At 42.5% G+C, this 22529-nt stretch overlaps 1 protein-coding gene across 1 annotated transcript in view; it reads right to left on the bottom strand.

Moving 5' to 3' along the window:
* Positions 1–22529, bottom strand: part of CTNND2 (catenin delta 2) — a 534119-nt gene that overhangs the window by 113932 nt on the left and 397658 nt on the right. Inside the window, exons 11-12 of the mRNA XM_026048525.1 lie at positions 16373–16586; positions 4092–4275 (exon numbers count right to left, since the gene is read on the bottom strand). Of these exons, the coding sequence (XP_025904310.1) occupies positions 4092–4275; positions 16373–16586 (398 nt within the window). The remainder of the gene's footprint in view (positions 1–4091; positions 4276–16372; positions 16587–22529) is intronic.

The following is a 22529-nucleotide window of genomic DNA, read 5'->3' as shown; positions in this document are numbered from 1 at the left end:
AAGGAAGGAAGGAAGGAAGGAAGGAAGGAAGGAAGGAAGGAAGGAAGGAAGGAAGGAAGGAAGGAAGGAAGGAAGGAAGGAAGGAAGGAAGGAGTCAGCTTTGGTGTTGATTTGGACAATGCTTTTTGCACAAGTACCTAGTTTTGCCACAGACCCCCTTGCGTAGCCGTCTTGGCTACAAGGGCTCACCGCTGGCTCGTGGCCATCGTGTTGACCACCAGGACTCCCTGCAGAGCAGCTTTCCACCAGGTCAGCCCCCAGGGGTGCTGGTGCATTCCTCTCCAGCGCAGCACTTGGCACTCCTCTTTGCTGAACTCCATGAGGTCCCTCTCCATGTCCAGCCCCCTGGCAGCACAGCCCTCTAGTGTACCAGTCACTCCTCCCAGTTTTGTGTCATCACCAATATTTCACTCTGTCCCTACATCCAGATCACTGATAAGCCGTGTCTCCAAATGGTTTACAGGATCAGCTGCTCCTTTGTCTTTCCAAGGGCCAAGGTCACACTTGCTCCTAGTTCCCTGGGTCCTCCTTCTTGTCCTTTGTGAAAACTGGAGTGGCATTTGTTTCTTGCAGTTCTCAGGCCCCTCTCCTGATGACCATAATCGTTCTAAGGCGATTGGGACTGCCCTTGCAAAGCCACCCGCCAGCTCCCTCAGCACTTGTGGGCGCATCCCAACAGGGCCCACGGCTTTGTGTACGTCTGGACTCCGACAAACGTCTTCATTCCAGACACTTGGGCACGGACTGTCTTTTATCTGATGCAAGGTCAGCTTGAGAACCACCTTCTGTGCTCCACAAAAAGCAAGGGAGATGCTTAGGCTGGTTGCTCAGCCCAACACTTCTATACCCACTACAACGTAAACTTATGGAAACACTGCTAAGGTTCTGCTCATGGGAGAAAAAGCAATTATTAGCAAACATGATGGTCCTACAGCAAGGAGCCAGCTTCATTTTTACTCACCTAAAGATATTCAGAGCTCACACTGATGAATAAAGACGAAAATATATTTTAGCTTTAATATCAACCTATATATATATATATTTATATATATGGATACTTTTCTTACTCTCTCTCTATATATATTTGTTTCTTAAGAAACAGACCAGGTGATAAGTAACAATCTGTGGTATTTATTTTATAATGCTCCCACATTTTCCCTTGTCTTCATGCAGCAAAACTGTGACAAATAATTAGTTGAAAATGTGAAATTATGTCTATTTTGTGTTTTAAAAACATATTCTCCTTTTGCTTTTTTATGATGAGGGATTGTTACACTTTTTTTGCAGATGAACAAAGTAATTCCTGGAATTTTGTGAAAGGTTTGATAAGTAAGAAAATATAAAGTGTGAAAATTTTAAAAGTATTGGCTTTTATAAACAAAAACTATTTGAGTTACTATCCCATACAATTTGTAACCATCAACTTCTGTATTGAGGGACAAAAAATAGATATGTACTTTAATATGTCTCTGATTTTCAAAAATCAACCCTGTAACTTCAGTGTATGATGAAAAATTAGATAGAACATAGAAGAAGAAGCGATAGGTAGCATTTTTTTTTTTTTTGAATTTAAAACAGATTGGAATACTAAAGCAGTAAGTTCTTAAAAAAAATCAAATGAAATTCTCTTAATTCATCTTAAATCATAGAAAAACAAAATATCCAGTTTCCATTCTACACATCAGGACAAAAACTCTTAGAAGGTTCTTTTTTTTTCAGACGGTCTCCAGAAGGAGATCTCATTTTGTGATAAGTAATCTTGATACTTCAACTTATGAAAACATTATGCACTATCACTCCAATTTTTAAATTTCAGATTAGGAATTAGAAACACGCATGTTAATGACTGGGACATAAATTCAGTTTTCACTTGACCTTCCTTAGCACATCTAAATAAACCAGAATCCATAAAGTAATTCACAAGCAAGAATAAACCCATCTCAGCTGAAATCCAACGGGAAAGAAAAAGAAAAGCTCCCACAGAATTTAATGAGGCAAGATACTGGCACCTCAGTGGGGAGGCAAGTAAACTGGATAATTACTCCAATAAATATCATAGTTGAGGTTGGGCAATGTTTATAAAAGATGAGCATTAAGATTAAATTTATAAGTACAATGCAGTGCTTAGAACTTTGAATTATCTTAACAATTTAAAAATATTTATGTCTATTTATCTGGAATGAAGTAGTATAATATTTTATTAAGCCTATTTTCCTTTTTCTTTTCAAAGCACAAAAGGATGTTAGAGTGCAGTTTGTAAATAACGTCTTTCTATAGATGTTAATTGAAGAAAATAATAGGAAGAAAAGGCCTCATCTTGCTGCTCTCTGATACACTTTCACATCAGCAGGAACCAGGTTACTGTGTGGCTGAGGGTGGAGCAGTGGGCCTATTTAGCATTTTTTTCAAATGTATTAACAACTTGCTTAAGGATGATCATAAATAAAAAAGGTAGTTTTTAGGAAGCTAAAAACTACCATTTGTAAGTTATTTTTTTAACAGAAAAGACAAAGAACTCTCAGCGAAAATGAGAAAATACAGGTGGAAGTAATAATAATTACAGAAGATCGTGAAAAAAAAATAAGAAGAAAAGGACTAGTCTTATGTAATTCCCATTGTAAGCTATTTACTAGAATTGTATAGTGGAAGGAATTGTATTATAGCATCTCTCATTATTTGAAGCTTTCAAAAGTGAATGCGTCTGAAAAAATAAAAGCACGGAAGATTAAAAAAAAAGAAAATCCGCCCAGCATATTTTTAGGACTAAATCCTATGAAATACCACCTGACATCTCTGAAGTCTGGCAGCGTGAGGGATTTAGAAACACTTGCTGGAGATTTTGCAGAGCGGCGCTCTCGCTGCGATACTCAGCATCACCAAAGAAAACCAAAACCCTGATGCAACTAATATTAATGCCCCTTCTCCAACCAACTTAAACAAAAGGGAAAAAAAAATGCAGAGCACCAAATATTCAAACAAATATTCCCACAGCAGACAGCAAGGCACCCTCCGTTTCTCTGATACGCAGGGCAATGGCTCTGCCAGGAAACCTGCTGCATCTTCTGGCCTCACGTTATTTCCCCATCCCATGAGCCCAAGAAGTGGAAATTTGAGGCTTGTATGGAGTCCTCAGTGCAAAGTGTGAAAGTTGTTAAAAGCTGGTGGAGGAGAGACCTTTAAGGAGCCAAACAGTATGGTAAGGAACTAACTACACGGTGGAGGGCCCTCCCTACCTCATCCTCTCTTCCCAGGTTCTTCTGGCCTACAGCCCTGTCACCCCAGGGGAGGGCAATGCTAGACTCCCATCAGCACTGCACCAACCAACTTAGAGTTTTCTCCCTTGCACAACCTCAAACTTCACATTTTGTCCAGAGAGACAGATTTCAACAGCAACTGGAGAAAGGAAAACAAGTTCTTGCTGGGGCGAAGCAAAAGAAACTTCAACGCTCCATGGGCCCTGTCCCTGTCAAGCAGCAGCTGCACGGAGCTAACTGGGATGGAATGTCCCTTGCTTATCCCGTCACCATTCCTGTATCTCCAGTTCCTTTAGCAACAGATACATCCAGTTGCATACACATCTCTTTAGGTATTCCAGTAGCACAGATTTAAATTGGTTGGTCCCTTATTGCACTCTATTTTTCATCTTCCACAGAGCATGAAAAATCCACTTTATCTATTTATCACACCATTGCCAATGGCATCTGGAACCCACAAGGCATTACAATGTAACTTTGTGTAAGCATCTTTGTTACGTTTTGTGCAGATTAAATTGGATGTAATAGTCAGTACATATTGACAGATAACAAGAAAAACATCTGTACTAAGCGAGCTTTGATGGGGGGGATTGGTCAAAGCCATTAAGAACAGGAATAAAAGTGGAAAACCCACAGCAGCGCTTCTAGAGATTGTTTCTGAATGGCCTGGAGCTTGTTTTCTAATTAATTTCCAACTTTAAGTCTACAGCATCAGAAGTCACTTTATTTGCTGTCACACAGGCAAATTATTTATTTCACAGATGCCTCAGAATGAGGAATAAGAACTCGAGCGTAAGCAAGATCCTTAGGGCAAAGCAAGCGCGTGGCCGCACTCACCGTAGGCACCCAGTGGCATTGCGCAGCACCTGTGAGGAATGGAGCTGGATTTTGTGATCATCCTGGAGCGGAGAGTTTTCCCATCCCGAGTGAGGGATGATCACTGCATTGGTCAACACTGCGAGGGCATCCTGGATGATTGGCATTTTCAGTGCATCACAGGAAGAGAGATTCCAGAGAACTCCTACGAGAGATAATTCACCAGCAATTAACACTTTTGGAGAAAAGCTTGAGTAACCTTTTTTTTTTTTTAACATAAACCAAACCAACAATCAAAAAAAGCCCTTCACAGTGTTGTTAATGAGCCTGTTCCTGCCTGCATACGAGACTACATTGGGAATGAAGCTCAATGCCACTTGGATGTGGTGCAAGCAGCCACAGCAGCGCTGGAAATTCCGCTGAGCTCTGTCTCCAAAGGGAGCAGCTGGTCCTGACCTCGCTCTGGGAACCACAAACGGAAGGAAGGAACATTACGTATTTTTGAAGGCTTTGGCTTTAACTTTCTTCCTTTTAAGTAAAACTAGTAAGAAAACAATCCCGGAAAACAGGCTCTGATTTAAGTTGAGACTAGCGCTGTTGATAATTGCACACAGACCAAACAACTCCCCAACTTCTTCTACGATCTCCACTGTAGCACAAGCCACTGTCTGGGCTAACGAGCCTCACAAGCAAAAAGGCTCCCACACAACTCACATCACCCACCAGTCTAGTACAGGTCTGGCCTCCAACAAGTCATTTCTTATTTGGTAAATATTTTTCTGCTGGCAGTTAAAGAACACTACTGTTTTGGTACAGAACCAACAAGGTTCACCGTGCAATTCATAAGACAATTTATTGGAATTAAAAAAAAAGCTTTTCCAAAATTCATAATGTGAAAAAGAAAATGAAAAGCATTTTTCATCTCTCAGAAGTAAAGTCTTCTGAGGACAGGGCTCTTAAAGATGGGCCATACAGAAAGGAAGCCAGAAATCTCCGGGCATAAAAGAGACCCTGTCTTCTCACCTCCTCCTCTACCTGGAAACCCTGCAAATTGGGTTTAATTTTAGGGCCCATGAGGAGACCCTGCTGGGGCTGGAAGCCCGAGGCAGCAGCTGTGCCCTGTGTCCCCTGGCACTGTGAGCCCTCAGCAGCCTCTGAAAATATTATCTTGATCCAACAATAAGAAATACGACCAGCATCTTATAAGAGGTTGCAAATGTGATCATGAGTGTTAAAAACCCAAGGGAGTGCTGGTGAGAAGGTAACGGCTAAAGACCCTCCAAGCAGAGGCTCATTCATTTATAGATATGAGCAGCAAGAGGAACCCTACTTGTTTCTTCAACATGTTGTTTTGAAGGACAGGAGTCAACCCATGTTTTTTGCTTTCCCTTTAAAAATACTTACCTGTCTGAAGACTCTCTGTCTTACCATATAAGTCACGTTTCCATTATCTTATATGTAGGTTAAATATTCTGAAAGAGCTGCTCATAGCTCATTAGAGGCCACACATCCACATCCACTAGGTTTAACACAGTACAGATAAATCATCTTTTTCTTAGAAAGCTTTTTGTATTTAAGGACAACCAACTTTTAAAACTGGTTATAACTTATGAAAAAGCTTACAGATGATCTTTTCAAGGCCATCCTGCAACTCATAACAAATGACTAAAAAGTTTAAAACCCAATTACTATCATGAGTGGCAAGTTCTGTGTGTGTGTATGTTCTCCCTTGGGGAAGGGATAAAGACTGGCCTATTCTGATTTGGTTTTTAGCTATGCACTAAAGAGTAACTTTATCTGCAGTTATCAAAGCCGTATAACCCTTAGTGTCATGACGAGAACAAGAGCACATGTACTCCCTTGGCAGGAAGTTCTGCTTTGCTGGCCTCCTTTGCAGAAGTAAGTACTCTGGTGCAATGCAAATACACTTCTAAGCACTGGGGCTCCCCCAAGATCTTTTAACTGTACAGAGGGCATTCATCAGGAAAGCTTTGCCTAGATCTCAGAGTAATTTAAAACATTAGTTACTTGTTGCCACTGGAAGATGGGAAAGAAAAGTGTCAGGAAAAGCTTTGGTTTATCCTCCTCTTAATTATAATCCAGAAGACTGAGAGAAGGAGCCACCCATTTAAAAGCACAGTCCAGGCTGATGGGATGTTACTGCTGCTAAGCAGACACAGGTTACTCTGCTCAGTAACAGCATGCCTTTCTGCATAAGCCAGACTAACTTCTGCTACTGCAAAAGGTATGGCACAATTTAACAGAAAGGAGCAAGTTCAAAATTAAGACTCTCAATTTAAGGGAGCCCAAAACCTGGTGGCTTTGAGTCAGGCTAAGGCTCAAACACATTCTCATTCAACTCTTCAATGCATGTGTTAACCCTTTTTTGAATTAATACTCCTATTTCCCCGTGTAACTTGGGACCTTAGGTATAGACAGAATTACAGACCTCATAAGCCAGGTGCCACCCTTAGTCCATTGCAAGTTAAGAAAACATGGATAGTATCCATGCAAAGCATATCACCCCTGCGAGAGCCCACGTGCAGAACGAGGGAAGTCTAAATGATTATTCCATCCATATCCAGGGCTGTCTCATGTTATGACTTTTATACACATAAACAACCCCCTTACAACAACTTTGATTACAAATATAAATGGAGCCCAAGAAACTAGGAAAGTCATCTTTTCCCAAAAGCGCCGTCCCTGCCACACTGCTATGGGACATTTTATGTTTGCCTGTGCTGTAGAAGATGTGCACTTAGTAAGGTAGGGGGTAGAAGGAATGCAAGGAAACAAATATTGTCCTCAATTTGGCATGTTTAAATCAGCCTTAAAATTTGACTGAAACTTTTCTTACTTAGCACTCTTTGTTAAAAAATGAAATTTGAAGAGTCTTCCAACTTATCCCTTCATCCACAGTCTGATACAGAGGATAAACTGACAGGGCAGGAGATCCCACATCTCCCTAAGAGTGACCATAACTTGGGCAGCTTTACCAGCATGCTGAAAGCCCACCCATACTACAGGCACTCTCTCTCACACCTGTGACAACTAAAATAGAAATCTGAAAGCTAAATGCACACAACATTCATGCACGTAACAATACGTGGCTGCACAAAAGCCAGCTACGAGCTAACTTTTGCTGGAGTGCTTAAGAAAAGCATCTTCTAACCCAAACTATGAAATGTTAGAACCCCTTCCTAGTGTTAGAAAAGTCATTTGCTGGGTCTTACTCTAGTCCTGACAGACGGACCCCCTGGCATTGCAGTGTTGCTCTACGGAGGTGGATCAGCTCTGCAGCAGCAGGGCCTTGATGTTCAGCAGCAGTTCTGCTGAGTTCAGGGCAGACACAGAAACAAATCATCTCTCCTGTGGAGAACTGCACATCTGCTTCAATTCAACTGCTGTTTACAAAGCTGTTTACAGGAACTACTGACAACTTGAGGAAAACTAAACTTAGGTGCTTAAACTTGGGTGCAAACACCTACCATGGCAGCATTCCTTAACATTAAGTGTACGAGCACTTTGCAGCTAGTTCAGCTGTCAAGACAAGGAGTTGATCTCAGTAAAAGACATTACCAGGAAAAACAAAAAAGTGGTTTTTTTTAATGCTAATTTCAGACCCTTTATAATGGATTCTGGGAGCTGAACAACTCAGAGCTCCTAGGCGGGCTCCTGACCAGCACACTTAAAGAACAAGCAAACAAAACTTTTAAAATTGGCATGACAGAGGAGGAAGTTGCACTAATTCTCCTGAAAACATGTTTTAGGTGGTGACTACTGAACAACTACCTATGTATGCCTTTATACAACTGACCTATTTACATGCACAGAGATGAATTTATATATATCTACCTGGTGGGCAGAGGTAACCCATGACAAGTGCAAACTGAGAACAAATGTGTAGCAGTTAAAAGTCAGTTTAATTCTTTCCCCATTGCAGCCATCCAGGCCCCATGAAGGAAAAATTGCCACAGACAGAACATAAAGGTGTTTTTTAAAAACTATAAATGGACACAGTTTGCTCTTGGCTACAGAATAGCAAAGCAAACAAACAAAAATCAAAACCAAAAAGGAGGCACCGGATATAATATTGCTTGCATATAATTTCCAGAACAAATTCTGTCCAACTGCTATTGCATTAATTGGAAAAGTCCTTATTCTTCTCCTTGGGCAGAATTTGGGTGATCTCAACATAATGTACAACCATGTTGGGGAAGAACTGTCAGAGATGTATGCTTATATGTTATTAGATTTACTGTTAGACTGTAAAGGAATTAGCAGAAGAGCTGAAATAAGTCACTGTGGAGAGACATCAGCGTCTTCCTATTTCTCTGGTTTTCCTAACTAATCATTTCCATATCACTGCCATAGAAGTGGAACCAAAAGCAATTATTTCTACACGACAGAAACACAAGAGAAAATAAACCAACCATTTTCAAATCAGTTTGCACCCTAACCCATTGCTAATGGCAATGTCATTCCCACTTAACTAGTGCAGTACCTAACGAGAAAGCACCTTGCACAGGAAACACAGCATGGAGGCACACAGGCACATGAAGGCTCTTCTGCTTCTTCTTATTTACACATGCATTTTACTGAAGAATTTTCACAACACCTAAAAGTACCAGATTTGAATACAGAGTCACAACTTTCACTAGCTAAACTCCCATTGAGCAAGACAGGCCTCTATAAAGCAAAATGGAAAACATAAAATGGAAGGCTCAGTATAAGCCCTCTCAGAGAAATCCAATTCTTACTTAGTAACCAAACCTAAAATTCTTACGTTACTTAAGGACAGCATGGCAAATAAGATTTTTTTTTTTTTTTGGAACCAATAAATCAGAAACAAATTTAGTTTGGTCTCAGTGAAACAAGTAGTTTCATGTCAAAAATAACATGTTCAAGCATACCCTTGGATTTTCATTTTGTAAACAAAAAGTGAAATGTTCAGGTTGGTTTCCAAACAGAAATATTTTTAAATTAAATTTTAAGTGTTGCATGCTGAAAATGTGAAACATTTCAAATTCCAATGTGATTTTAAACTCCAAGTGTTTTAGAAGTCCATCTTTTGGGGGTGAGGATGGAGAGGATAAAAATTATAAGCCAAACTGAATTTTTCAAAAGGTTTTAGTACTTGCTGAGAAAGTTCAATGCAGCTGTCAAGCCATATGCTGCAACAGATGTCCTCTATTTATCACTCCAGATTGCCTTGTTTGATATTGCCTCTTAAAGGTAGATTTGACCAAATCTGAAAAAAAAAAAATCAATACCAAAAAATCCTTTATGGAGTATATTAATGAGCAAATTATAGGTTCTTTCCCTCTCCGTGACATATGATTCAAAATTGCTTGAACAGATTTCTCCACAGAAGATGCACATCACTGACTGCACCAAGAAAAAAAGGATTATTTCCAAGGTTAAGGATTATTTCCAGTGTCAATGGACAAGTTAATTTAGTTTCCTGGGCAGGTTATTCCAATGCCAGGGATAATTGAAGGCGGGGAAGAGCCCCTCTGGGTTTATGTGGTGGCCTCACAATTTGGGATGCTCACCCAGACAAGATAAGCCGGAGTCCCCCCCCAGGTAATGTTCCTGTCAAGAAATTGTTTGAGTTTTCAACCATTTTTCACTGCAAATGTAACTCGTCCGTCACTTCAAAGGATGGGAATCGGAGATGCTGGGAACACCTGCAAGGAGCCTTTCCTTGGTAACCGGTAACAACAGGGGGATGGGCTGGTTCATCCAGCCCTTCTGCCCAGGCTGGAAAGGAATCCTTTGGAACACCTCAGATCACACAGGGTGGGGGCATTCCTTTCTCCAACCTTCCAAGCCAGAGCCAGTGACTGCATCCCGAGGGAGGGGCAGACTGTTTCACAGTTAGGAAGTGAATTGTAATGGATTTTGGAGAAAACAAGTCAATGGAAATTGTCAGTATCTTATCTGTGTAGACCTTACTTGAAAAGACAGCATCATTTCTGAAGCAAAATTGCCCCATTTATTAAGTCGCTCTTGGATTTGCCATTCCACAGGGGCTATAAACAGGCTGAGCTTTAAGTGGATCGGGATTAGTCGCAGATGCCGCAGGCTACGGGCTGGGGATCAGTTGCCCATTACCTATGAAATAAGCCATACAGTCGTCTTCTCTCCTGGTTTGCGAGGAAAAGAGCTTAATTAGAACTAATATTTGGTGTCTCAACAGGCACAGTGTGCTCACATGAAGAAGCTGTAAAGTGCCAATTAAGTCCTTCACGGAATTTGTTTGGAAAACATGTCTACATTTCTAGAAATTACCCAGCGTTTCCTGCAGGAGCCCACAAAATCTCCAATTTACACAGTGAAAGCCTATTTTAAGAGGAACAGTGTTCCTCCTGCAGGGTATGTTTTGGGATAGCCTGTCTGCTGATTAGCCCACTAAATATATATATATATATATATATATATACACACATATATATGCATGTTCACAAACATATATATATATATGGTGCCTGAGCTAGGAATAAACCATGTGGGTAGTACCTAATTTCTTTCACTTATAGATTTCATTGTTGAATAAATCCTTGCTTTCTCTTTTTACCCATAAAAACAAGTGGAATGTCAGACATTGAACTTTTAGGCAGTGCATTTTTAATAGTTTTAATGCACTATTAGGCATTATTCTATCCCTGTTTTCCACCCCAGGGTGAAGCAGGTGCTTTCGCTGAAATCCAAGGCTCACAGGAGACTTTGAAGGAGCTCAGCACCCCATAGGAAATTCTCAGTGACTCGCAGAAAGTGGGGAAAAGGCTGAAGAGTATCTGGATTAAAGGCATCTCAAGCAATGACAGAGAGAGTCATATTATTACATAACCTTCATGTACTAAGAATGTCACTGAACCTGAAGAAAACAGCAAAAAAACTGCAATATGTAATTCATCATCCAGTCTTTGGCTTCAATCCAACTTAAACAGAAGACTTTTGTGCACACAAATGATTTTATTAATGTTGAAAACAACTGTTGTTTAAAACGCTGAATGAGAGCTAAATTAGAACCAAAGATTTAATCAACTTTCTAAACTGATTTCAGGGGAAAATTGTACTTTTACTATTACACCTATTTGAAGAAACATGAGGAAAGATTTATTAAAGCTGGTACCTTCCAAATCTTCCTTCTGAATTAAAAACATTTAACATTTAAATAAACAAAATTGCAGGGATCAAGGCAGCAACTGTGAATCTTTTACTAAAAAGATTCACTGAAAACTGTGACTCTTTTACTAAAATGTTTGTAAGAAAAAAAAATAGAAAAAAGAAGAAAGAAGAAAGGAAGCAAGAAAAGGATCCCATTGACAGCCGGACTTTTTAACAGGTTTTCTTTTTCTTTTCTCTTCCATGAGGCAGCCCAGCAGTTGCTGGCTACAGGGCCAGGTCAGGCAGCTGCTCCTGTGCTTGGCAGGTCTCTCCAAGCACTTGCCCTTTCACAGGGAATTTGCCTATCTGCAGAGGACAAAGGGAATGAAGGGGAATGAGTTAACACCCTCTCCTGCCAAAATCCAAACCAGCACTTCTGAAAGGGGTACTTTACCTGTTTGGAGCTGGGAGTTACCTACTTCCTCCTCACTTAACCTTGCTCCTTTCCTTGATTTCATGAGATGCCGCAGCCCCAGAGGAAGGCAATTCAGCGGGCCGCACCTCAGCAAGCCTCTCTCTGCTCGACTCGCTCCTTTATTCCACTGCTTCCCCTGGGGCAGCTGCGGGAGGCCGGTTCCCCACGCCGGGTCTGGCAGAGGGACCTCTGGGCTCTGCGCGCGCTGACCCCCCGAGCTCCCCTCGGCAGAGCGGCCGCGGCTGCATCAGCACTGCCCGCCACACGGCTTTCCAAGCTGGAAAACACTGGGATACCAGCACGCGCAACGGGATCCACCCACTGCATATCTTTATAATCTTAATATTCAGTTAATATAATGTCTGGACTCTTTCTCCGGGTCCAAAAGCAAGCCATAGCAACACCCATAGCTATTTTGGTGTCTCTATCTACCTGAATCTTGCTTCCCATCCTTTTATATAAAATACCAAAGGCAGTAACTAGCTAGGGCCACGTTTCCTTATTACGTGGCCCATATTACAGAATTACAGAGTGGTTGAGGTTGGAAGGGACCTCTAGAGATCATCTAGTCCAACCCCCCGGCTCCAGCAGGGACACCCGGAGCGCAGGGCACAGCGTCACATCCAGGGGCGCAGTTTGGAAGACCTCCAGAGCAGGAGACTCCACAGCCTCCCTGGGCAGCCTGTGCCAGGGCTCTGGCACCCTCGCAGGGAAGAAGTTCCTCCTCACCTGGAGATGGAATGTCCTGTGTTGCAACTTACACCCATTGCCCCTTGTCCTGTCGCTGGCCACCACTGAGTCTTATACAACTTCAATATGATTAATGGACAGGACATTTAATATGCTAAAACAGGACTAGAACATTAATACCAGCCCAGAAAGAAAGGCATGCCATGGCTTTTGGAACGGTGTCAGAGAGATACAGTAAGAACACAGCCAATACAAGAGTCTGATTCCCCTTAAGTCAAGTGGAAAGTCACCTGTAAGTGCAATAAAACATCCCTTACTCCTCATCACATCACATTTCCAAAGAGCTAAAGGGCTACAAAGAGCTGCCACCTCTAAATGAGAAGTTTATATCACAATAAAATTTCACATCTGTGTTTACACACTCCAGTAACTGAGCTAATGTCAAGGGTACTTTGGCAGAAAATTATTAAACTGACTGAAAATCCTAACGACTAAATATTCGACCCTTGCTCAAAACACTGCTAGATTTGATCTGCTATCATAGAAACCAAATGTATAATACCTAAAGAAGGCCAATTAGAGCATAATAAACAGAAAACAACTCCAGTATTACAGTAATTCTGACTTCACAAATACCCAACAGGAGAAATATATACTTGCAATTTTAAAATTGTGAAGAATTTACCTACAGGCACCTATAAAAAATTCCTCGTCTATGGAAATAAGGGAAAAGATGTGGTTAAACAGAATATTCCTCCAAGCTGCCTTGTGCATCACCACAAGCTCTAGGGGACCTACCGGAGTGTCTGACCTGCTGCAGCAGGCACCACAAAACAGACAGAAGCAGAACAACATTCAACGGCTTCCAGTAACACCAAGGGCCTATCTGTAATTTTATATATATATTTTAAACATTTTTATATTTTATATATAAATACCTCATTAAAAGAATCTGGCTGCTTCTAAAAATGAAGGCTGACATGGATTGGTGGCACAGGAATAAAACCGCTGCCTAATAATGTGGTAGAAAACTGTGTGACCACAAAAAAATCAACCCAAGCTGAAAGAACAGCTGGCTCAAGCCGAAATAATAGACCATATAATTTATCTTGAACCTCAAGTTCTTGAAGTTAATGATTTTTCAATGTTCACCCCAACTGTGAGCCAAATACCCTTGGCCAACTAGTCCTTCTTTAAGAAGGATGAACAGGTACAAAATTTGCCTTTTTTTTTTTTCAGGAATGAACTATATCCTTTTTGATTCAATGAAAACGAATATGTGTGAAATATATAGGAACTATATATACACACAGGTCTATGTGCAGTGTCACATAGCTTCTGCATTTTAAAACTTCGGGGGTAAAACGGACAATTTCCCTAATCCCTGTTTTCCATAGGCAATAGCTCAATCTCTGCCACCTTCCTGTCAGCCAAAAGCAAGCACCCAGTAAGAAGCACTTCTCCTTTCCCTATTCCCAGCTCCATCTCTCCCCCAAAGCAGCTCACCCCCTTTGCCCCTCAATCCAACGCATCCCTCGTGCTTTGCAAACTCGCCTTACAGTTCTACAGCAGCCCTGTCCAAAAGGGGCTGTTCCCAATTTAGCTTTATGTTTTGGGAGCAGAACCTGCGATTCCCCCTGTGACGCATTTTCCTGGTGCCAAAGGAGAGCGGAGCAGCTCCGAGAGGTTTCACCGTGGCAGCTCATGGAAGAAAGAGCAAGTGCAGGTTGCACCCAGCAGCAGCTGACTGCCCTCACCTTCTCCACAGGGCATTCGTGGGGGGACGCCTCTGCTATCCCTGAAACACCCATTTTTGGCGCCTTTTTTCCTGATGGGAAAGCAGCAGAAACGACACAAAAACAGAATTTCCCGGCAGAGTTCATAATTAGCTCCTAACTGAGGAGAGGGAAGCAGGGCCCCGATTCCGCTCCGCACTGTCACTATTAACAAGCGCAAACATTTGTTTTCTGCCATCTGCAAACTCTGTGCTGGTTCTGCACTGCGTTCCCATCTATTTAGGAATATTAGGGAAGTGTTAATGTTCAGTGATTTTAGAAAGACAGGCTGTTATTTTTCCCTTTACCCTGAGCTACTAGGAAACTGCAGTAGTGCAGAGATAGTTTTGGGGGGTTTTCTGGACAAAAAGCAGTGACTACACAAGTGTTTCTGGAATGTTTCAATGAGGTTCAGTTTGCCCAATCCAAACATTTGAGCTTGGTGAGGTTTTTCAGTACGAGCTGAAGGTCTTCTCCCCTCAGGAAGAGGGGAGAATGAAGAAGGAAGGAGCATCTCCTGCCCACGTCTCTGGCCCTCATCTCCTTCCTCACAGCCAAGGGCCTCGTTGGTGCTTCACAAAGGGGTCCTGCTAGATTTCTGGGCAGGTTTTGAAGAGATTATGGCATGAAGAACTTTCTGGGAAGGAGGGAAAGCCAGAGATGAAGCAGCAAACGTTACTGGACAAACAAGGAGCTGCCGGGGAGACACACGGTTGCTGTTACTTTCTTAGCACTTCCTTCGGGCCCCGGGGCCACTGCTGAAATAAGTATCTCAGCTCAAGGAGATGGACAGGAAACAAGAGAAACTTCTTTTATTTCCCGTGACACCCACCACCATGTTAATTCTTTTCGCTATTATCAAGGCAACCGCTGCAGGAGCTACAGAGCCCTTTGCCAGGAAGGACAGGAGGGAGGCATCACAAAAACCAGCAAACGAGGACAGGTCACGATGCACAACACTAGCTGGCTTTCTAACGACTGAAGCAGAGAGGTGCAGCTATGAGCGTGGCTTTGGGTAAGAGCCTGGCAGGCTAACATCTTGGCCTGCATTTCATTTTCCATCCAAGGTCTGGACACTTGCACTCGGAGAGGCACAAAATGCAACCAAGGCAAAAAACACCCTTCTAGGGATGCACCCATTTAAAAAGAAGACACTAGAAATAGGTCCAAAAACAGGTCTAGGCATGAAATCTTGACCTCCAAGTGACTTCAACTGCCCTCCTCAGAGTCTTCTTGCTCTGCTCCCCTTCTACAGATGCTCAGCCTTGTTACCACCCCCACCAGCCGCGTCTTCGAGCCCTGGTGCTGTCAATGAGGAAGGAAAACCGGACAAACGAGGAGCCCCTCTGGGGCTGCCTCTCTGTCCCACCAATCCTGCCTAACAGGGAGGAGGTGGTAGGTGTTGCAATTCAGAGATAAAATTAAATACCGAAATCTGCACGAAATCCACACTGTGCAGTTTATTCCAGCAAGGAATCTGGAGTCAGCCAGGGGATGATAATCCTATTAAGTGTGTCCTAAATGAGGTCTGGACCACAAGTTGAAGCAATTGCTGTGGAAACGCATGATAACGTGAATGCTGGTGCTCCTAGCACAAAAATGAGAACTTCCCTCAGGTATTTGCGTAGGAAAATCACAATAGAAAAAAAGAGCAGGCATTTCAAAATAGGATAATGAAAATATCTTAAGATTTCCTCTTCATAACATTAAATTAATCACCACATTCTTGTCAGTAATCAAATAGGTTGAAATCACAAAGCAAAAACATCTTCCAAGATGACAAGAGTCACCTTCCATCTTCTGTTTTGCATTTTAAACAGGATGATTTAGGGGAAAAGGGAGGAATCACCAAACACTTCAGACTGGTAGTATTTGATAGTGCTTCTGCATGCCTGAATGCTCCCCTCCCCACTCTGAGTTTTATTAGGGAAAGATAATTAAATTTCTCTCTATCAGGAAAAGAAATAAGCTTTACCAATACCTGCACACCCTATGTACAACATACATGACCACTCTTACAAGAAGATTCACAGCTAGCGAAGAACAAAGTAACCAGGACCCCTAATAGGAAACCACGTCCTCACCAGTAAACCAACTGCAGAGTATTCAAGTCATGCAATATTTCATATTCCCAAAGTATTTTGATAGCACGAGAAAGACAGTAATAAACAGACAGCAACCCTCAGCAACCATGCACCACAACTGTGCAAACAGGGTTGGAGACACAACAAGTAACGAAAGGCTCAAACCTGTGACCAGTTCTCTGATTTCCAAATCTGTAGTCTTGCGGAGTAACCGTACTAACGCCGGGATCCCACCACAGTTTTTCAGGGCAATTTTGTTGTCGTCGTTTGCCTTCCCGTACACCAAGTTTCTCAAAGCTCCACAGGCACTACGGTGGACTTCTGTCATTCGATGGTCCAACAGGTCCACCAATAACTGTATTCCACCTTGTCGCCTTATCTGAAACAGAACGAAGCGATGACCATAAAATTAGGGAATGAACACCAGCATTGGATTTGCTGCTCAGTTTAATAAAGCTGTGGTTTATGCAGGCTCTGCCCACTGAAGCTATCTATGCTTGTATTCTACAAAGCCGATATATTCAATTTCTTTGAGTCTTCCTACTAGTCATTCAGGGGTAACAACTATACATCAATCAACCTGAACCTCTTTAAAAGCAGCAAAATGTTATCCAAAACAGTTGTCTCAGAGAGGTTTCTCTGAGAGGTTGAGCAAGATTTGCCTTGGCAAAGGTTCCTCCTGCACTGCAGAAACATCATCTGCTTCGAGAGCCTGGACATCCCTGAGGCAAACAAGGGAAGAGGAACAAGCCAGAGACTGTGAGCTCTGCAGCAAGAGACCACAGGGCTACTGCTCTCCTGCTCTGCAAGGAAAAGAAAAGAAGAAACAGCAGATTAAAGTTTAAAGGTTTTAGGACTCTGGCATTTTCATTTAATTACTTGGAATGTAAACAACTACTGTAGCCTCTGTAAGGATGCAGTACCTGCAATAGAAAGTTGTATGAGTGAAGATATAAAAGGTAAGATATCTGCATAAACATGACGACCAGGCGATGGCCAATTCATGTTAGAACATGCTTTGCTATGGCTGAGGATGATCCTTAAGTGATGTGGGAGCAAAATTCTTGTTACTTGCTAAGATGGCCTGAAGAAGCACACAACTAAAACAGTGTTTTACACAAAATACTGCTCTATCACAATGGTATTCACACTGCACCCTGGAATCCAGATTACTAAAGATGGCAAGTAAGTAAAAATAACAAACTAGAAGCAATCATTAGTACTTTATGTTATTTTTTTTAATGATCCAAAAAAAAGGAACGGAAAGCATTAAAAAATTCTGAACAGGTATCTATAGGTTTTACAATCTTTATGAGAAAATATGTTGTACAATCACAAAGTCGACCAATTCTTTTTGGGTTAAGAAATTAATTTAGTCAATCTCTGAGAAACAGCACATCTAACCATCTGAGTCTACACCAAAGATAACCATGTATTGAAGCTTAAAAAAATATGTATATCAGAGCCTAAAGATAGCGGTTTGATTTTTGTTTGGAAAGTGTTATGACATGACTTCAAATTAAGGAACTAAAAACTAACACTTCAATTCCCTCATCTTCTCATACACACGCTGTTCTCAGCTGGCATGCTCTTATTTAGTTTTATTCCTGAAGAAAGCAAGCACTGCCTTCATCCCTGTTATGGACAGACCTTGGTCTTCTGCAGCAAATGCAAAACCTCTGTAGAATCCACAGGAAACAACATTTCTGTTAGTTAAATGGTGAATAGAGTTTACAGCTTTGGGTCAGGAGTGAACCTTAAGAAAAGAAGCTGGAGAAGTAAGGAACTCTGATGCCTTCATGAGTGACGTGCCACTACTGAGGTGTTTTTAGTTACATTTAAAAAACACACACACACATACAAGACATACAAGCACACTCTTATGTTGGGTACAAAGAACAGGTAGGCACTACATGAAGGAAAGATAAAAGAAGCAAAAGCACAAACATACCTGAGGCAAATGCTCATGGAAGCCAAGGAGAGCAAGTACATTCTATTACAAAAAGTTAAATCCATTTGCAACAAACTGGGCTGGCAGGGTTCTCCAGCACTGCTTGCTCCTCAAGCCGTAAACAGCCTGAGATCTGCTCACAATAAACTCAAGCAGCTAACACCTAATGTCCGAGGAGGACACAGGATAATATCCAAGGAAGTTGTATGGATAGCTCTGCCAAAACCTGTGTGTGCTGCTGGCTGGGGCCCAGAGCCAAGCCAGGCACCCTAAAGAGCCATTTTACCACCTATAGTAAAATTTTGCCTAGGACATAAAACGAGGAGGCAGCTAGAGAGTATTTTCCAAATGGCAGGAGCAAAGTGAGTTTTGATTTTTAGAATCAAAATTCATCATGGCACATTCCTGGTTTTGTAATAATAGCAAGACCACTGCAAGACCAGCTGTCCTACTGTTGTTGAAAAAAATATATACTCATTTATACTTCCTATATATTACAGTGTTAAAGCATTATAATGTGTCTAGGCTTATAATACAGCTTTGGCCAAACGCCACAACCACCCCAGTGTGGAGGCAAAGCAAAACGCTTTCCTGGCAGTCCCTCCGTGAGCATCTCACATTGAGCTGAGCAGGACAAGGTGACGTGGTGGCTGCAGCTGCCAGGGCCACATCCAGAGGGCACAGCCGTGCGCGGACTGTTGTGCTCCGGGTGAAATACAGGCGGAAGGGAAAGGAAACCTCTGCGCTGGGCGCCCCTGCGTCGGCAGCGAGAGCTGCAGTTCAGTTCAGAAAACCAGGAGATGCGTCACAACAGGCTAGGAACAGACATTTATAACCCCATTCTGTAAAGGGTGAACCCCTCACTTGGCTCCACACGTCAGCCCTGGGAAAGAAAGGCCACATCCGATGGAAGGAAGATGTTAGGAAGCACAGGAGAGGTGCTGCCGGGAGGAGCAGTGTGAGGAACGGGATGAGCACACGCCTAACAGGGATGGGGTTGGTACTCCTTAAGCCCAAGATGCAAAATGATTATTTTGATTGCTGGACTGACTAGTCAAAAAACAAGTCGTGAATTCTGAATGGAATGATTAATAGAGTTTCTTCAAAATAGGGGCTTCAAATATTCATCTAAAATACATTTCTGTCAGGAAAAAAATTAATAGAAATGCAACTGATTTCACATAATTCTTTACCAAACTCAAGAAAACGTTTTAAATTCTACTGAAAAAAGAAAAAAAAAAGAGTACTTTCACCTGGGACGGACTGATGTTACTGTGCAAACGCCCTCTTCTCCAACTTCCCAGGCTCAGAAGTCTTGGCAATGCAGCTGTGCCACGCAAACCAGGGAGGAAGCTGCCTCTTCACAGCTGAAACCCCATCTACTGATGATTTTCTTTCTTTTTTATGTGGACTATTGTCATACTTTTTCTTCCCCCAACAGTCCACTATTGATCAGAAGTTAACTCATCTTTACTTTTCTGCACTTACACTGATTTCTACTGCTTTCTCCAGCAGGTTTAATTATGCCTCATAAATGGTGAGACTGCGATGAATTGCTACCAGAACCTATTTACATTTATGGAAACTGAGGCAAAGAAATTAAACTGTTTGTTGAAATCCTTCATGGAGTGAGGGCTCCAGCCCAGAGGAGCTCTTGGGCTCAGGGATTTCCTTAGGGCAGATTCAGCCCAGCTAAGCTGCAACCAGCGCAGTGAATTCAACAGTGCTACTGTTGCTACCAAGTGTATTTGCAAGGGAGACCTCCATGGGTGCATAACCCATGGGTTCCCACCAGTGTGGCATCAGACACACTTTCTCACATGACTTTCAATAGGTCTCTGATCTCCCTCCTGATGTTATACGAGCAGGACGTTTCTGAATGTCATATTTACTGACACAGATTCACAGATTCACAGAATATTTAAGGTTGGAAGGGACCTCTAGAGATCATCTAGTCCAACCTTCCTGCTCAAGCAGGCACACCTACAGCATGTGGCACAGGGTGGCATCCAGGCGGGTTTTGAAGACCTCCAGAGAAGGAGACTCCACAACCTCCCTGGGCAGCCTGTTCCACTGCTCTGTCACCCTCACAGTAAAGAAGTTGCTCCTCACCTGGAGACGGAACTTCTTGTGCTTCAGTTTGTGGCCATTACCCCTCGTCCTATCGCTGGCCCCCAGTGAAAACAGCTTGTCCCCTTCCTCCCTGCATTCTCCCTTCCTGAACTTATACATATTAATCATATCCCCTCTGAGCCGTCTCTTCTCCAGAGAAAACAGGCCCAGCTCACTCAGCCTCTCTTCATACGAGAGATGTTCCAGTCCCTTAATCATCCTGGTTGCCCTTCTCTGCACCCTCTCGAGAAGCTCCACGTCCCTCCTATACTGGGGTGCCCAGAACTGCCCCCAATACTCCAGGTGTGGCCTCACCAGAGCTGAGCAGAGGGGCAGGATCCCCTCCCTTGACCTGCTGGCAACACTCCTCCTGATGCAGGCCAGGATCCCATTGGCCTTCTTGGCCACGAGGGCACACTGCTCACTCATGGTTAACTTGCCGTTGGAGATGGAGAAGATGTAATCCATGTTGCTAAGAAGGAGCTCCTGGATGCCCTGTGCCAAGAGCCTTTGAGAAATGTAATTTATTGGTTTCAAGGCTGACTTTTGATTCAGTGGACTTGGCCTCCATGATGAGTTCAGAGTGTATTTTTCACAATACATTTTCCAAGACAGTGGACTGTTAAGCATTTAATTTACCACGAGATACATGCAACTAGCCTGAAGCAAATGCGTTGGTGGAACAGGTCAATAGTATATCGACAATATGTCTGAAAAACATGAATATATTGGCTTATTTTATGATTTCAATATGTGAATTATTTAACAACTTATTATTCTTATTTGTTACAACAGATTGTAAGGATGTGTGGAATGCAAGGACCCTTGGAGAGAAAAAGAAATGTAGAACATAAAGAATATGTCAATATCCTGAACCTATCTAGCATACAAATGAAGACAAAACAGGGAAAATAATAATATTTATTAGACCAAACCCTAGATAAAGGAGATGATGCCAAAGATTAGATCTCAGGCCACTGAAAGAACCACTCAAAACCTTGGAGAGCTTCACCCAGAGCTTTGGGAACTGATAAAAGAAGTATCTGTGTGGGAGGGAGTGGAGAGGAGACGGAAAGATTATTATGGATCTCACAGGAAAGAGGAAGCTTAGTGCGGGATGCTCTAAGGGAATGCACAAGACTTACGGGATGTTGAGAGGAAGGGCCCGAGGCATGGCCATGCCCTGTGCCTCATCACTGTGGTCTTTTTTATTTCACTAAATGCTCTTTCTCACCCTATTTCTGCATGAGGTGCTCGACACTCTGGCCGTGTGCAGCGATAGCTGGAGTCGTCCATCAGACAGAGGTCTGGGAGCTGGATGCTCTACAAAGCCTATGGGGCTGAGCCCGCACTGGGAAGACCTGTTTGTGCTTGTGTGGATGCACCATCTGCCAGCAAGTTTTGAACCTGATAAAACATCTAATAGCAATGATTTTATTTCCAGAACTATCTAATGTATTTCTTTTTAATTTTTTTAATAAGCAGTTTAGCTTAATAAATACTACACACATAGTGCCTGAGATCTTAACTGGGTGACATGTTCAGCCCTAGATCATGTCTAAGTGAAGGGTGCAGAACAAGAGCAGCCACCAGCTGCCTCTTCAAGCCAGCAGAAAGGAGAAGTGCCCGAGCTCTGACGCGGGGCCGTAACGCTTCTTGCTCTCTTTCCAGCAGCAGCGAAGCCTTGAGCCCACCAAGCGCTCGTAACAGCAAGAGAACAAGGTCTGGCTCCACAGATAGGAAGCACTTTATGTTGCATTCAAGCAATGCTTTTACACTAACGGCATCCTGGGTGGATCAAATTCAGAGGTACAGTCTAAAAAATTGCAGGGATCTCTCCCCAGGAGTATTTAGCTCCCTTTGGGATAGAGGCCTTCTCCTTGTTAAATATAACATTTCCTCTTTTACAAGTTGCTCTGCTCAAGGAGTACTTTCTGAGCTAAAAAAGAAACCCTCCAAAAAAAAAAAAAAAAAAAAACAAAACCTGATAGTGGACAATTTATGAATGTAAAACCCCTCAGAAAGGATATCAAGTGCATTGCAGGATATTTTTCTGCCGTTTTGATTTACCTCTTATTTTTCACGATAAATAGCTGCCAAGGTCTGTACAAACTGTAACACAGCTTGAAACGGAATTATTGTCAGGTGTAAGCTGGGGCAGCACTACAGTCCCTGACCTCAAATTGACGAAACATGCTGCCTGTCACCGAGCCCGCACAGAAGCCACGCTGTTCCCTCGGGCTCTGTATTTAAAATCTA

This window comes from Nothoprocta perdicaria, unplaced genomic scaffold (assembly GCF_003342845.1).
Source record: "Nothoprocta perdicaria isolate Ctin4 unplaced genomic scaffold, notPer1 scaffold_55, whole genome shotgun sequence".
Lineage (NCBI taxonomy): Eukaryota > Metazoa > Chordata > Aves > Tinamiformes > Tinamidae > Nothoprocta > Nothoprocta perdicaria.
Note: the sequence above shows the minus strand (reverse complement) of the source record. Positions and strands in the feature narration are given on the sequence as shown.